The following is a 16,240-nucleotide window of genomic DNA, read 5'->3' as shown; positions in this document are numbered from 1 at the left end:
TTGAACCATTCACTTGGCCCGTGAATGGTTCAACTTGAACTCTGCCGGGCTTTCCCAAAATGTAATTTGCTAGAGCCTCATCCATCAGGTCCCTATGGATTTACAATGATGGTGAAAACTTGGAGAAATGTTGGGGTTAGGTGGGTTAAAATATTTTAAGAAGTCACAGCGTGCCCAGAGGGACATGTCAAAATGATGAATTTTGGCACTTTAGCAAGTCTTTATTCATATGAAAAAGTCATATGTATTGAATTGTTCATGTGGTCACAATTTCTACATAAAATATCAAAGGGATGCAAAAGGAACTAATTTCTGGGAAGGTACTTCTACTGTTCGCGATTCACAAATTATTATTTTGATTCCCATGTTTTAATTCACTGCGATAGATACCGAACCCCAACTATTATAATGGCGAAGCAAATCATTGGATTCGTCAAAATATATGAAGTAGAGCATCCATTTAACAGTAAAAAAAAAAGACCTATTATAGTACATTGTATTAAAAAACTCACCTCTCTGTAGTTGAACGCGATTGTTCCATTGTTGTGGAGAGCAGCCTGGAAGGTGAAGGTTCCCTCTGCCTCGCGCCCCTGAAGCCGCACCTTGTCCCATTGCACCACAAACACCTCACCTAGCACAGAGCACGGGTCAGAGGTCAACATTAAAAGGTCACGTAAGGGCTCCCAAAAGGCACCCACAAAATTAAAATCAGCTAAAACCCTAATGAAGACAATTTAGCTGTTGAAACGTTGGTAAAATAAATTATTACACCGGAGCAACTAAAGTGTGCTACTTTTCCTTTTATTTTCTTAACCCCACACATACACTGCCGCTCCCACACCCACACACACAGCCCCACACACAAATATATAGACATACGCACATACCAACACACTCACCATTGTCCATGTACCGCACTGTTGAGTTTTTTGAAAAACTGGGGTCAAAGTTGGCCATGAGGGGGGCGATGTACTGTGTGGCTGTCAGCATGCGATGAGTGATCTCCCCCGTGAAGATGAACCCTTCGAAAGATCAAAAGTTCAAACATCAGAGGAACTGGGAGAAAGTCTTAACTTTCTACATTGTTATGTCTGGCACCCCAACAATATGATAAATAAAACAGGAAAACAGGACCCAAAAGTTCAAACGTCAAGAGACTGGAAGAAGCACACCTGCACGAAAGTCTTTCATCACTCTCCATTGTTATGTCTGGCACCCCAATGAGATGATAAACAAAACAACAGGACCTGGGGACGTGATATATGGCCATTTCCTTGTACCACAGAAACCCAGCCATTCTTCACTCTGAAGGGCAGGCGAGGAGTCGGAAACTTTATTGGGACTTGATTGTTCAGAGGAGAGTTTTGAAAGGACACTTTGGGGACTTTAAAGGCTCAGTGCAGTCACAAATATGATTTACCTGTGTTTTAAATACAGTGCCTTCAGTAAGTATTCATACCCCTTGACTTTTCAAAATGTTGTGTTACAGCCTGAATATAAACAGATTATATTGAGATGTGTCACTGGCCTACACACAATACCCCATACTGCCAAAGTGGAATTATGTTTTTAGAAAATGTACACCTTAATGAAAAATGACAAGCTGAAATGTCTTGAGTCAATAAGTATTCAACCACGTTATGGCAAGCCTAAATACGTTCAGGAGTAAGTTGCATGGATTCAGTCTGTGTGCAATAATAGTTTTAAAAAACGTGTTTATTGGCTACCTCATCTCTGTACACCACACACACAGTTATCTGTAAGGTCCCTCAGTCGAGCAGTGAATTTCAAACTCAGATTCAACCACAAAGACCAGGGAGGTTTTCCAATGCCTCACAAAGAAGGGCACCTATTGGTAGATGGGTAAAAAAGTAAACATTGAATATCCTTTTGAGCATGGTGAAGTTATTAATTACACTTTGAATGGTGTATCAATAAACCCAGTCACTACAAATATACAGGCGTCCTTCCTAACTCAGTTGCAGGAGAGGAAGGTAACCCCTCAGGGATTTCACCATGAAGCCAAGGAGTTTAATGACTATAATAGGAGAAAACTGAGTATGAATCAACATTGTCACTCCCCAATACTAATCTAAATGACAGAGTGAAAAGACAGAAGCTTGTATAGAATAAAAATTTTGACGTAAATCGGCTTGAAAATCTAAGACTTGAAAATGGTTGTGTAGCAATTATCAACAATCAACTTGACAGAGCCAAAATCATTTTTAAAAGAGTAATGTTATATTGTATAATCCAGGTGTGAAAAGCTCTTAGACTAAGCTAGAAAGACTTTAATAGCTGTCCAAGGTGATTCTAACATGTATTGACTCAGGGGTTGAATACGTATGTAATCAAGATACAGTTGAAGTCAGAAGTTTACATAGACCTTAGCCAAATACATTTCAACTCAGTTTTTCACAATTCCTGACATTTAATCATAATAAAAATTCCCTGTCTTAGGTCAGTTAGGATCACCACATTATTTTAAGAATGTGAAAAGTCAGAATAATGGTAGAGAGAATTATTTATTTCAGCTTTTATTTCTTTCATCACATTCCCAGCAGTTCAGAAGTTTACATACACTCAATTAGTATTTGGTAGCATTGCCTTTAAAATTGTTTAACTTGGGTCAAACGTTTCGGGTAGCCTTCCACAATAATTTGGGTGAATTTTGGCCCATTCCACGTGACAGAGCTGGTGTCAGGTTTGTAGGCCTCCTTGCTTGCAAACGCTTTTCTGTCCACAAATGTTCCATAGGATTGAGGTCAGGGCTTTGTGATGGCCACTCCAATACCTTGACTTTGTTGTCCTTAAGCCATTTTGCCACAAATTTGGAAGTATGCTTGGGGTCATTGTCCATTTGCGACCAAGCTTTAACTTCCTGATTGATGTCTTGAGATGTTGCTTCAATGTCCACATAATTTAACTTCCTCATGATTCTATCTATTTTGTGACGTGCACCAGTCCCTCCTGCAGCAAAGCACCCCCACAACATGATGTTGCCACCCGTGCTTCACGGTTGGGATGGTGTTCTTCGGGTTGCAAGCCTCCCCTTTTTCCTCCAAACATAACGATGGTCATTATGGCCAAACAGTTCTATTTTTGTTTCAGCAGACAAGAGGACATTTCTCCAAAAAGTACAATCTTTGTCCCCATGTGCAGTTGCAAACCGTAGTCTGGGTTTTTTATGGCAGTTTTGGAGCAATGGCTTCTTCCTTGCTGAGTGGCTTTTCAGGTTATGTCGATATAGGACTCATTTTACTGTGGATATAGATACTTTTGTACCTGTTTCCTCCAGCATCTTCACAAGGTCCTTTGCTGTTGTTCTGGGATTGATTGCACTTTTCGCACCAAAGTATGTTCACCTCTAGGAGACAGAATGCGTCTCCTTCATGAGCGGTATGACGGCTGCGTGGTTCCATGGTGTTTATACTTGCATACTGTTGTTTGTACAGATGAACATGGTACCTTCAGGCGTTTGGAAATTGCTCCCAAGGATGAACCGGACTTGTGGAGGTCTACAAATGCTTTTCTGAGGTCTTGGCTGATTTCGTTAGATTTTTCCATGATGTCAAGCAAAGAGGCACTGAGTCTGAAGGTAGGCCTTGAAATACATCCACAGGTACACCTCCAATTTACTTAAATTATGTCAATTAGCCTATCAGAAGCTTCTAAAGCCATGATATCATTTTCTGGAATTTTCCAAGCCGTTTAAAGGCACAGTCAACTTAGTGTATGTAAACTTCTGACCCACTGGAATTGTAATAAAGTGCATTTTAAGTGAAATAATATGTCTAAACAATTGTTGGAAGAATTACCTGTGTCATGTACAAAGTATGTCCTAACATACTTGCCAAAACTATAGTTTGTTAACAAGAAATTTGTGGAGTGGTTGAAAAATGAGTTTTAATGACTCCAACCTAAGATCTTCCTAGATCTTGCCACCTGGCCAAACTGAGCAATCGGGGGAGAAGGGCCTTGGTCAGGGAGGTGACCAAGAACCCAATGGTCACTCTGACAGAGCTCCAAAGTTCCTCTGTGGAGATGGGAGAACATTCCAGAAGGACAATCATCTCTGCAGCACTCCACTGATCAGGCATTTATGGTGGCCAGACAGAAGCCACTCATCACGAAAAGGCACAACAGCCCGCTTGGAGTTTGCCAAAAGGCACCTAAAGACTCTCAGACCATTAAAAACAAGATTCTCTGGTCTGATGAAACCAATATTGAACTCTTTGGCCTGAATGCCAAGCGTCAAGTCTGGAGGAAACCTAGCACCATCCCTACGGTGAAACATGGTGGTGACAGCATCATGTTGTGGGAATGTTTTTCAGCGGCAGGGACTGGGTGGCAAGTCAGGATTGAGGAAAAGATGAACATAGCAATATACAGAGAGATCCTTGATGAAAACCTGCGCCAGAGCACTCAGGACCTCAGACTGGGGCGAAGGGCTACCTTTCAATAGGACAATGACCCTCAGCACATAGCCAAGACAAAGCAGGAGTGGTTTCGGGACAATGTCCTTGAGTGGTCCAGCCAGAGCCCGAACTTGAACCCAATCGAACATCTCTGGAGAGACCTGAAAATAGCTGTGCAGCGACGCTCCCCATCCAACCTGACAGAGCTTGAGAGGATTTGCAGATAAGAATGGGAGAAACTCCCCAAATACAGGTGTGCCAAACTTGTAGCGTCATACTTAAGACTTTTCTTCAACAATGTACTGAGTAAAGGCGTATGTAAATATAATGATTAAGTTGTTTATTTTTAATACATTTGCAACATTTTCTAAAAAACTGTTTTTGCTTAGTATTGGGTATTGTGTGTATATTGATGAGGAAGAAAAACAATTGATTCAATTTTAGGATTAAGGCAAGCGTTCTGAATACTTTCCGAATGCGCTGTATCTACCAATTGTCAATGGTTTCTTTTTCATAAAGGAAGAGATGCTAGTTTTCAAATTCATGACCTTTTAGATGTATATTCATTATTTTCACTGTATGTGAATTGTGAAGTTTTTAGCTCATTTGAGTAGAAGCTATATATAAGAAAAGCTGGATGTGTTATTTATTTGAAAGCAATCAGATAGATGTTCATTGTCTTAGTAGTATTTACTAAACTAAGGCATATATGGCGGGAATTTTGATGTAAGTGTAGTCCGACATACAGTACCAGTCAAATGTTCGGACACACCTACTCATTCAAGGGTTTTTATTTAATTTTACTTTTGTAAAATAAACTCAGCAAAAAAAAGAAATGGCCCTTTTTCAGGACCCTGTCTTTCAAAGATAATTCGGAAAAATCCAAATAACTTCACAGATCTTCATTGTAAAGGGTTTAAACCCTGTTTTGCATGCTAGTTCAATGAACCATAAACAATTAATGAACATGTACCTGTGGAATGGTTGTTAAGACACTAACCACTTACAGATGGTAGGCAATTAAGGTCACAGTTATAAAAACCTAGGACACTAAAGAGGCCTTTCTACTGACTCTGAAAAACACAAAAAGAAAGATGCCCAGGGTCACTGCTCATCTGCGTGAACGTCCCTTAGGCAGGCTGCAAGGTTGCATGAGGATTGCAGATGTGGCCAGGGCAAAAAATTGCAATGTCCATACTGTGAGACACCTAAGACAGCGCTACAGGGAGACAGGACGGACAGCTGATCATCCTCGCAGTGGCAGACCACGCGTAACAACACCTGCACAGGATCAGTACATCCGAACATCACACCTGTACAGGTACAGGATGGCAACAACAACTGCCCGAGTTACACCAGGAACGCACAATCCCTCCATCAGTGCTCAGACTGTCCGCAATAGGCTGAGAGAGGCTGGACTGAGGGCTTGTAGGCCTGTTGTAAGGCAGGTCCTCACCAGACATCACCGGCAACAACGTCACCTATGGGCACAAACCCACCGTCGCTGGATCAGACAGGACTGGCGAAAAGTGCTCTTCACTGACGAGTCACGGTTTTGTCTCACCGTGGGTGATGGTCGGAATTGCGTTTATCGTCGAGGGTCCGTCCTGGTCTGTGGCGGAGTCACAGCATCATCGGACTGAGCTTGTCATTGCATGCAATCACAACGTTGTGCGTTACAGGGAAGACATCCTCCTCCCTCATGTGGTACCCTTCCTGCAGGCTCATCCTGACATGACACTCCAGCATGACAATGCCACCAGCCATACTGCTCATTCTGTGTGTGATTTCCTGCAAAACAGGAATGTCAGTGTTCTGTCATGGCAAGCGAAGAGCCCGGATCTCAATACTATTGAGCACGTCTGGGACCTGTTGGATCGGAGGATGAGGGCTAGGGCCATTCCTCCCAGAAATGTCTGGTGCAGTCCACGAGGAGGAGATGCACTGCAGTACTTAATGCAGCTGGTGGCCACACCAGATACTGACTGTTACTTTTGATTTTGACCCCCCCCCCTTTGTTCAGGGACACATTATTCCATTTCTGTTTGTCACATCTGTGGAACTTGTTCAGTTTATGTCCCAGTTGTTGAATCTTATGTTCATACACATATTTACACATGTTAAGTTTGTTGAAAATAAACACAGTTGACAGTGAGAGGACATACATTTTTTTGCTGAGTTTACATTGTAGAAGAATAGTGAAGACATCAAAACTATGAAATAACACACATGGAATCATCTGGTAACCAAAAAAGTGTTCTTCATAGTAGCCACCCTTTTCCTTGATGACAGCTTTGCACTATCTTGGCATTCTCTCAACCTTGTTGACCTGGAATTCTTTTCCAACAGTCTTGAAGGAGTTCCCACATATGCTGAGCACTTGTTGGCTGCTTTTCCATAATTTTGCGGTCCAACTCATCCCAATCCATCTCAATTGGGTTGAGGTTGGGTGATTGTGGAGGCCAGGTCATCTGAAGTTGGTTGAGAGAATGCCAACAGTGTGCAAAGCTGTCATCAAGGCAAAGGGTGGCTACTTTGAAGAATATGAAATATCATTCATTTTTGGTTACTCCATGATTCCATATGTGTTATTTCATAGTGTTGATGTCTTCACTAGAATTCTACAATGTAGAAAATAGTCAAAATAAAGAAAAACCCTTGAATGAGTAGGTTTGTCCAAACTTTTGACTGGTACTGTATGTTTCTAACTTTGGAATATGGCCAACTTTTGCATCTGCTAACTTTTGTAACATCTTTTGGACAGTAAAATCAAATCTAATTTTATTGGCCACATACACATTGTCACGTCCTGACCAGTATAAGGGTTATTTGTTATTGTAGTTTGGTCAGGATGTGGCAGAGGGTATTTGTTTTATGTGGTTCGGGGTGGTGGTTTATTTATTAGGGCGTTTGATTTATTATTTCCGGGTTTTGGTTTATGTTCTATGTTTTGTACTTCTATGTTCTTTCTGGGTTGGTGTATTTCTATGTGTAGGTTAATTGGACTCTCAATTGGAGGCAGGTGCTTTCTCGTTGCCTCTGATTGAGAGTCCTATATATGGGTAATTGTTTGGTGTAGTGTTGTGGGAGATTGTCTTTTGTTTTGCGTGTAAATGCCTGACACGACTGTATTTTCGGCGTTCATCATTTTTGTATACGTGTTTGTTTGGTTTTCTTTCTTTCGCCTATTAAAAGATGAGTATACAACCCGCTGCGTTTTGGTCCTCCTTTCCAGACGACAACCGTTACACACATGGTTAGCAGATGTTATTGTGAGTGTAGCTAAATGCTTGTGCTTCTAGTTCTGACAATGCAGCAATATCTAACAATTCCACAACAACTACCTAATACACACAAATCTAAGTAAAGGAATGGAATAAGAATACATACATATAAATATATGGATGAGCATTGACAGAGCGGCATAGACAAGATGCAATAAATTGTATAAAATACAGTATATACATATGAGATGAGTAATGCAAGATATGTGAACATTATTAAAGTGACTAGTGATCCATTTATTGAAGTGGCCAATGATTTCAAGTCTGTATGTAGACAGCAGCCTCTCTGTGTTAGTGATGGCTGTTTAACAGTCGGATGGCCTTGATATAGAAGCTGTTTTTCAGTCTCTCGGTCCCAGCTTCGATGCACATGTACTGACCTCGCCTTCTGGATGGTAGCGGGGTGAACAGGAAGTGGCTCGAGTGGTTGTTGTCCTTGATTATCTTTTTGGCCTTCCTGTGACATCGGGTTTTGTAGGTGTTCTGGAGGGCAGGTAGCTTGCTCCCGGTGATGTGTTGTGCAGACCACACCACCCTCTGGAGAGCCTTGCGGTTGTGGGAGGTGCAGTTGCCGTACCAGGAGGTGATACAGCCCAACAGGATGCTCTCAATTGTACATCTGTCAAAGTTTGTGAGGGTTTTAGGTGACAAGCAAAATTTCTTCAACCTCCTGAGGTTGAAGAGGCGCTGTTGTGCCTTCTTCACCGCACTGTCTGTGTGGGTGGACCATTTCAGATTGTCTGTGATGTGTACGCCGAGGAACTTAAAAATGTCCACCTTTTCCACTGCTTTCCCATCTGTGGATATTGGGGTGCTCCCTCTGCTGTTTCCTGAAGTCCACGATCCTCTCCTTTGTTTTGTTGACATTGAGTGAGAGGTTCTTTTCCTGATGCCACACTTCGAGTGCCCTCACCTCCTCCCTGTAGACTGTCTCGTCGTTGTTGGTAATCAAGCCTACTACAGTTGTGTCGTCTGCAAACTTGATGATTGAGTTGGAGGCGTGCATGGCCACACAGTCATGGGTGAACAGGGAGTACAGGAGGGGGCTGAGCACACACCCTTGTGGGGCCCCAATGTTGAGGATCAACGAAGTGGAGATGTTGTTTCCTACCTTCACCACCTGGGGGCGGCGCGTCGGGAAGTCCAGGACCCAATTGCACAGGGCGGGGTTGAGACCCAGAGCCTCAAGCTTAATGATGAGCTTGGAGGGTACTATGGTGTTGACTGCTGAGCTATATTCAATGAACAGCATTCTTACATAGGTATTCCTCTTGTCCAGATGGGATAGGGCAGTGTGCAGTGTGATGGGGATTGCATTGTCTGTGGACCTACATTTGGGCGGTAAGCAAATTGAAGTGGGTCTAGGGTAACTGGTAAGGTGGAGGTGATATGATCCTTGACTAGTCTCTCAAAGCACTTCATGAAGACAGAAGTGAGTGCTACGAGGCAATAGTCATTTAGTTCAGTTACCTTTGCCTTCTTAGGTACAGTAACATCTTGAAGCATGTGGGGACAGCAGACTGGGATAGTGAGAGATTGAAAATGTCCGTAAACACAACAGCCAGCTGGTCTGCGCATGCTCTGAAGATGTGCCCAGGGATGCCGTCTGGGCCGGTAGCCATGCGAGGGGTAACACGTTTAAATGTCTTACTCATGTCGGCCACGGAGAACGAGAGCCCACAGTCCTTGGTAGCGGGCCGTGTTGGTGGCACTGTATTATCCTCAAAACGGGCAAAGAAGGTGTTTCGTTTGTCTGGAAGCAAGACATCGGTGTTCGTGTTTTGGCTGGTTTTCCTTTTGTAGTCCGTAATTGTCTGTAGACCCTGCCACATACGTCTCGTGTCTGAGCCGTTGAATTGCGACTCCACTTTGTCTCTATACTGACATTTCACTTGTTTGATTGCCTTGCGGAGGGAATAACTACACTGTATTCGGACATATTCCCAGTCACCTTTCCATGGTTAAATGCGGTGGTTCGCGCTTTCAGTTTTGTGCAAATGCCGCCATCTATCCACAGTTTCTTGTTAGGGTAGGTTGTAATTGTCACGGTAGGTCCAACATCTCCTACTCACTCCTATGTACAATACAATGTCAAAAGTAGCATGCTGTTCTGTACAGTGGCTTGCAAAGTGACAAATAAAACAATAAGACAGTTTTACCTCAAAAGCCTTTCATTCCAAGAATATAGAAATTATTGAAATTGTAAAATATATCGAAAACCCTCTCATAGTTTCAGAGGAGGAACTGCAGAATGTGAATGAATTGGTAATGGTGCTATAAATCACACATCCCTGTAATTCGGAGGCTTTGGGTCAATAGCGGCTAACTCAATGGTTACCATTTTCAATCTTAATATTTCATTATGAAAAGCGATTTAGAATTCCATTTATCTGGACCCTACTCCGGAAATGAGATAGGCAGAGCGCTAATAGCTTCTCTTGCTTAAAGTGTACCTCGAAGGAAACCAAAAAATTGGTGCCCAATTTTAAGGGCTTTAAGAATATATCTGTGTGGCAACAGTCTAGTATTTCAATACATAATAATGTGATCCTGTTGGATGTGTTCACATAGAAGCATTTACCGCATAGTGAAGAGACGTCTAGTTTGGACAGTTTTAGTAATATAAATTCAGTTTACCTCCTGTTGCTATGGTGATTTGTCTCAGGTAGTGTCCATAGAAGGGGAAGTCAAAGGAGAGAGCCACACGCTAGGAGGAGCATATATCAGACAGCATGTCAGTCATGATGGCAATGTCATGGTGTCAAAAGACTGCATGCAGGCCTATGTACAGTATTGTTTCTGTGCTCTTGTGTACGTCTCATTCTCCCACCAACCACTTTGCATCTGTATGTGTATAGTGTGTGTGCGGGTGTGTGTACGCATGTGTGCATGTCTCACCGCTGCCTGCCGGTGTGTGTTGGACAGGATGCCGTGCACTCTGACTTTGCTCTGTTGCACAGCGCTTAGGTCTACCCAGAGTTCCTCCATCCGTCTGTCCCCTGGCCCGTAACTCCTCCACCTGTAGTACCTCTGAGAGTCCTCCTGAGAGAGAGCATGCTGATTAGCACAGAAATCTTTTCCGGTTTCAATGAATTCACTGGTCAGTGGCCCAAGGCCTTGATTTGGTAAAAATTGACTTTGACTACATCCCCATAATGCATTTATTACACATCTATAAGCATTTCATGAACGTGATAACAGGTCCCAACTGCATTATTAAAGGTTAATGAAATATATCCATAGCATATGTATAGCGCATTCATGTTATGCAAAGCTCATATTTAGGTATCTTAATAGATGCATCATTACAATGACAGCATAGTGTCATCATTATGGATGTTCTCAAAAGTGTGCTTCTGCTATACCAGTGTGAATATGCAAAAAGGCCATTTGAAAATGATGCTGATATACAGTGCATTCGGTCACTTTCCTGTTGGAAGGTGAACCTTCGCCCCAGTCTGAGAGACTAGACAGGATCGAGGTAAAGATGAACGGAGCAAAGTACAGCGATATCCTTGATCAGAACATGCTCCAGAGCGCTCAGGACCTCAGACTGGGGCAAAGGTTCACATTCCAACAGGACAACGACCCTAAGCACACAGCCAAGACAACACAGGAGTGGCTTCGGGACAAGTCTCTGGATGTCCTTGAGTGGTCCAGCCAGAACCCGGACTTGAACCCGATCGAAACACCTCTGGAGAGCCCTGAAAAAAAGCTTTGTAGTGACGCTCCCATCCAACCTGACAGACCTTGAGAGGATCTGCAGAGAATGGGAGAAACTCCACAAATGCAGGTGTGCCAAGCTTGAAGCGTCATAAGGCTGTTATCGCTGCCAAAGGTGCTTCAAAGTACTGAGTAAAGGGTCTGAATACTTAAGTAAATGTAATATTTCTGGGTTTCAAAAAAATACTTCTACATTTATAAACATTTCTAAAAACCTGTATTTTCTTTGTCATTATGGGGTAATGTGTGTAGATTGTTGAGGGGGAAAACAAATACATTTTAGACTAAGGGTGTAACGTAACAAAATGTGGAAAAAGTCAAGGGGTTTGAATACATTCCGAAGGCACTGTATATTGTCGTGTATAAAACCAGGTAAAATTAAGACACAGAAACCAGTTGCTTTCGTTTTGACAGCAGAGGAGCAGTGAAAGATCAGTGTGACATCACGTCCGGGTGACAGAACCAGCATTCTTCTGAGCTATTTTTGTTATTTTAAAGGGCGACTGCACTTCCTGATTTGTCCTTGTTTTTGATTTGATTCATTAATAACTTCTTAGGGATAGGAGGCAGTATTCGGAAGTTCGGATGACTGACATGCCCAAAGTAAACTGCCTGTTACTCAGGCCCAGCAGCTAGAATATGCATATAATTGGTAGTATTGGATAGAAAGCACTATGACGTTTCTAAAACTGTTAAAATAATGTCTGAGTATAACAGAACTGATATGGCAGGCGAAAACCCGAGGAGAATCCATCTGGAATTTTTTGGTTTGTTGAGGTGACCACCCATTGAAATGCCTATCTATGGGAAAATCAAAGGAAATCCTCCCAGATTGCAGTTCCTATGGCTTCCACTAGATGTCAACAGTCTTTAGAAAGGGTTTCCGGCTTTCTTTTGAAAAATTAGCTAGAATTTGTAGTTTTTCAAGGTGGCTCTCATTTTGACTGTAGTGTTGTGGCGCACGTGGATGAGCGCGCACTTCATTATTTATCTCCGGTATTGAACACACCATTCTCCATCTTAAATTGTATTGTTTATTTACATATTAGGGTACCTGAGGATTGATTTGGGATTCCTTTGTATGCGTTTTGAACGAGTGGAACAGGTGGATTACTGAATCAAGCGTGCCAACTAAACTTACTTTTTTGGGATATAAAGAAGAACTTTATCGAACAAAACAACCATTTGTAATGTAGCTGGGACCCTTGGGACTGCAAACAGAAGAAGATCTTCAAAGGTAAGTGATTTATTTTATCGCTATTTCTGACTTTTGTGATGCCTCTGCTGGTTTGGAAAATGTTTTTAATGCTTTTGTACGCGGGCGCTGTCCTCAGATAATTGCATGGTGTGCTTTCGCCGTAAAGCCTTTTTGAAATCTGACAAAGCGGCTGGATTAACAAGAAGTTAAGCTTTTAAATGTATGACACTTGTATTTTCATGAATGTTTAATATTACAATTTTTGTATTTTTAATTTCGCGCTCTGCAATTTCACCGGATGTTGGCGAGGTGGGTCACTAGCGCCCCACCTAGCCCAAAGAGGTTTTAAAGACATTCTCCAATACTTTGGCAACTTTCGGCTGGATGTGTGAATGTGTAGTTCATACATGCATAATCTACGTGCAGAATTACTGTCTCATCTCAATTAGCTACGAAATCCCTAGTTTGAAAGTGACTTTTCTTGAAGCTGTGCAGCGCCACTTTCCCTACATTTCCCCCCACGTGGGCCAGCCCTCAAGCAATTCGAGTTCTAGCCAATGAGCTTCAGCCCCTCGCATTTGAGTGACAGCAATCAAGATAATGCCTGCCCAGCATTATCCAATGAGGTTACAGGGCGGGCCCAACAGCTCAGTGGACACAGCAGACAGAGAGCAATAATGTGGTGCACATAACCGCACATATGTGATGTAGTACCCAATTTTCTGGGGGAACACTTTTGGCCCGTGCTTGCGACTTTCAGAACAAAAAAAATGTACCCTTATGATTCAACCCTGTGGGGATCTTAACTATTGACTTCAGTGAGGAGGAGGAAAAGGGCTAGTACAGGCTATACAGTGTATACAAAGTATCTCTAAGAAATGCTTGCGGCCATGACTGAATTCAAACCTGCGTTGGTTTCGATGTGTGGTTTGATGTGCGTGTTCGCTGGTGGGAAGAGTTAGCCAAATTATTCAACTAATTAGCTTCAGCCGGCTGGTGTGCGACCATTGCAAAGTTGGTTTGACTTTGGATAGCCTATCTCCGTGGCTAGTTAGGGACCGTCAGTGAATTACGCAATGTAGATGACAATATGTTAATGTTTTCATCCTTTTAGTTCTCAATAAATGCTTTCAATATTGGTATTTGAATTTCTACAATTTATAGTTGGTTTTAGGTTTAAGTCATTGAAATTTGGAGCTATGGGAATTTTAACATATGACCCATTAAAGGAAGCTATGCTTATGTCGTACGTCACTACAGGAGAGGCATATGTTTTTTATTTTTTTATCAAAATGCGTTTCTTTGCCAGAAATGCCTTCTGGAACATGCAAACTTTCATGTGCCTTAATAACGAACTTGTACGCCATCTGTAAATACAAATAAAATTGTTAAATACGAATCTAGTTGGTTTAGACACGGAAAAAGACAGGAACCTTCCCGCTAGCCATGATTGTCTGAGATAATGAATGGACTGGACATGCCATGCGATGAGTTCAGATTAGTCTGCCACATAGCATGATTCTGTCTGTAACATGAGCATGTGTAGATAATCCTTACTACCTGACAAAATTAGAAGATATTGCGTTTGCCATGGATTACTGCAAAAGTGTTGCTACTGCTCTTAACATTCCTGTCCTGAATTTAGCAGGCACTATCGACAAAGATTAGTGGGAAAAAGTTGTGATGGACTACTTTCTGCACAGGGTCAGTGTGAACCGGAGACACTTGACACAAGACGGACCAAACAAGCTGTACAAACAAAACAGAGTTAAAGGGGTTTTAGTCTGCAGTGAAACGTTCATCTAGGTATATGGGTAAGAGTCTAGCTACATTTTCAAATATTACACATTTCATTTTCATTGCAAATTAAAGAGTAATTTTCATTGCAAATTAAAGCGTACTGTTCGCTAACTAGCGAATGTTAGCTTGCTGGCTCGTTTACGTTACGTGTGTGATCTATGCAGTAATATTATTTGTATCTCAGAAAGCAATTTGCATTGCTAGTTATAGCCTAATATTAGCTAGCTAGCTAAAATTGAACCTAGTTGGTTAGCTTTAGCTACCTGTAGATTCATACTACAGCATTTCATGTATGGTGGCTAGCTATGAAAATCAGTTTGTATTGCTATTAGTATGGGTTGGGATTATGGTTCATTGTTTAGCTAGCTAGATAATGTTACATGTCTAAACAAAAGACTACACTTCGCTAGATGATTACCCATTAAGTTAGCCAGGTGTGTCTGGGGATGATTACGGCCATCTATTATATTTCACGAACATGTGTACATGTCTAGACAATAGTAACCCATCCACTTAGCTAGATGTGGCTGGGGGGTGGTTATAGCATTTCTTTCACATGACCTAACAATTTAGACAACTGTGTCTGGTAGGGGTGCGCCGACATATCCATATTCGTATCCGTAAATTGACAGTTGAATCGGATTATACTCGTGATCGGAAAAAAACAAGTGCTTTAATATGCCTAAATAGATGTTGGCAAAACACCTCCCTGCATGTTCTCACTGCAAAAAAAAAAGCTGCAGATTAAGAGCAGTGCGCAGAGGGGTGGGTTTGTATGTGTGTCTGTCCTCAATTTGCAGCAGGCAGCCAAATTTGCTCTCACTCAGTCAGAATGCGCATTAGCGTTTAATCTTTCCCAAACCCTTGCCCCACTTGTTAGATAATATGCACATTGATAGCAAATGTCCTCGCCATGTTGATTTATCATAGTAACTGGCAGCAGCAATCTAAATGATCAGATCGAAAACATGCGAGAGAAAAGTGTTTGGATGAAATTATGAAGCGAGTGGACGGAGAAATACAGCTTCATTCTATCCAATCAGAGCAGCAGGTTCAACGTACACCCGCCCTTCTCTTTAGACAGACAAACTAGCCAGTTTAGTTATTAAGACCACGCATATGAGTGACTCAAAGACAGTACAGTATGGTTTAAAAACTCTGACACGTTAGAAACATGCTTGCTGGTACCACAAAAAAACATTTTTTCTGATCATAGATAATTACAAAAAAATACTCTGATCATAATCGTATCCAGAAAATTGCCAATATCAGTTACGATACTCGTTTGTCTGACTACTCGGCACACCCCTAGTGTCTGGGTAAGCATCACCTAATAATGATACAATATGTATACTATATTTTTATCTGGACACTTTCTATTTTTGATAGTGCTGCTATGCAAATATACAAGTAACTATTTCACTGTACCGTTTACACATTCTGCATCCTGTGCATGTGACAAATAAACAGATTTTATTTCATATAGTGTGTGTTTACTAGAGACGTTAATGTGAAGAACAACATAACCTGCACCAAAGTCAGATTAGAATATAGGCCAAGGATTAGATAAAATGTATTTTTACCTGGAGTTTTTCCTTATTGTAGGTTACTACTTTCACCACTTTTAGTCTTGAAATCTTTGATTCTTTACTACACTACCTTACTTACTCTGTTTAGCACATGTGAATCTTTAAAGAGATGGGTGGGGCTAAGGCTTAAGAGGGTGTGAACGATGTGCAATAGTTGTAAACAAAGAAGAGCTCTCCAGTAGGTGTACGAAAACATTCAAGGGCCATTTGCTCAAAAGTGGGGTTACA

General features: G+C 41.7%; 1 protein-coding gene across 2 annotated transcripts in view; it reads right to left on the bottom strand.

Moving 5' to 3' along the window:
- Positions 1–16,240, bottom strand: part of plxdc1 (plexin domain containing 1) — a 90,872-nt gene that overhangs the window by 35,267 nt on the left and 39,365 nt on the right. For both annotated transcript variants that reach the window (XM_014158685.2, XM_014158687.2), the window contains exons 3-6: positions 10,601–10,744; positions 10,340–10,409; positions 900–1,022; positions 513–631 (exon numbers count right to left, since the gene is read on the bottom strand). In XM_014158685.2, coding sequence (XP_014014160.1) covers positions 513–631; positions 900–1,022; positions 10,340–10,409; positions 10,601–10,744 — 456 coding nt within the window. The remainder of the gene's footprint in view (positions 1–512; positions 632–899; positions 1,023–10,339; positions 10,410–10,600; positions 10,745–16,240) is intronic.

The sequence above is a fragment of the Salmo salar genome, chromosome ssa19 (assembly GCF_905237065.1).
Source record: "Salmo salar chromosome ssa19, Ssal_v3.1, whole genome shotgun sequence".
Classification (NCBI taxonomy): domain Eukaryota; kingdom Metazoa; phylum Chordata; class Actinopteri; order Salmoniformes; family Salmonidae; genus Salmo; species Salmo salar.
This window is presented reverse-complemented; position numbering and strand designations above follow the sequence as displayed.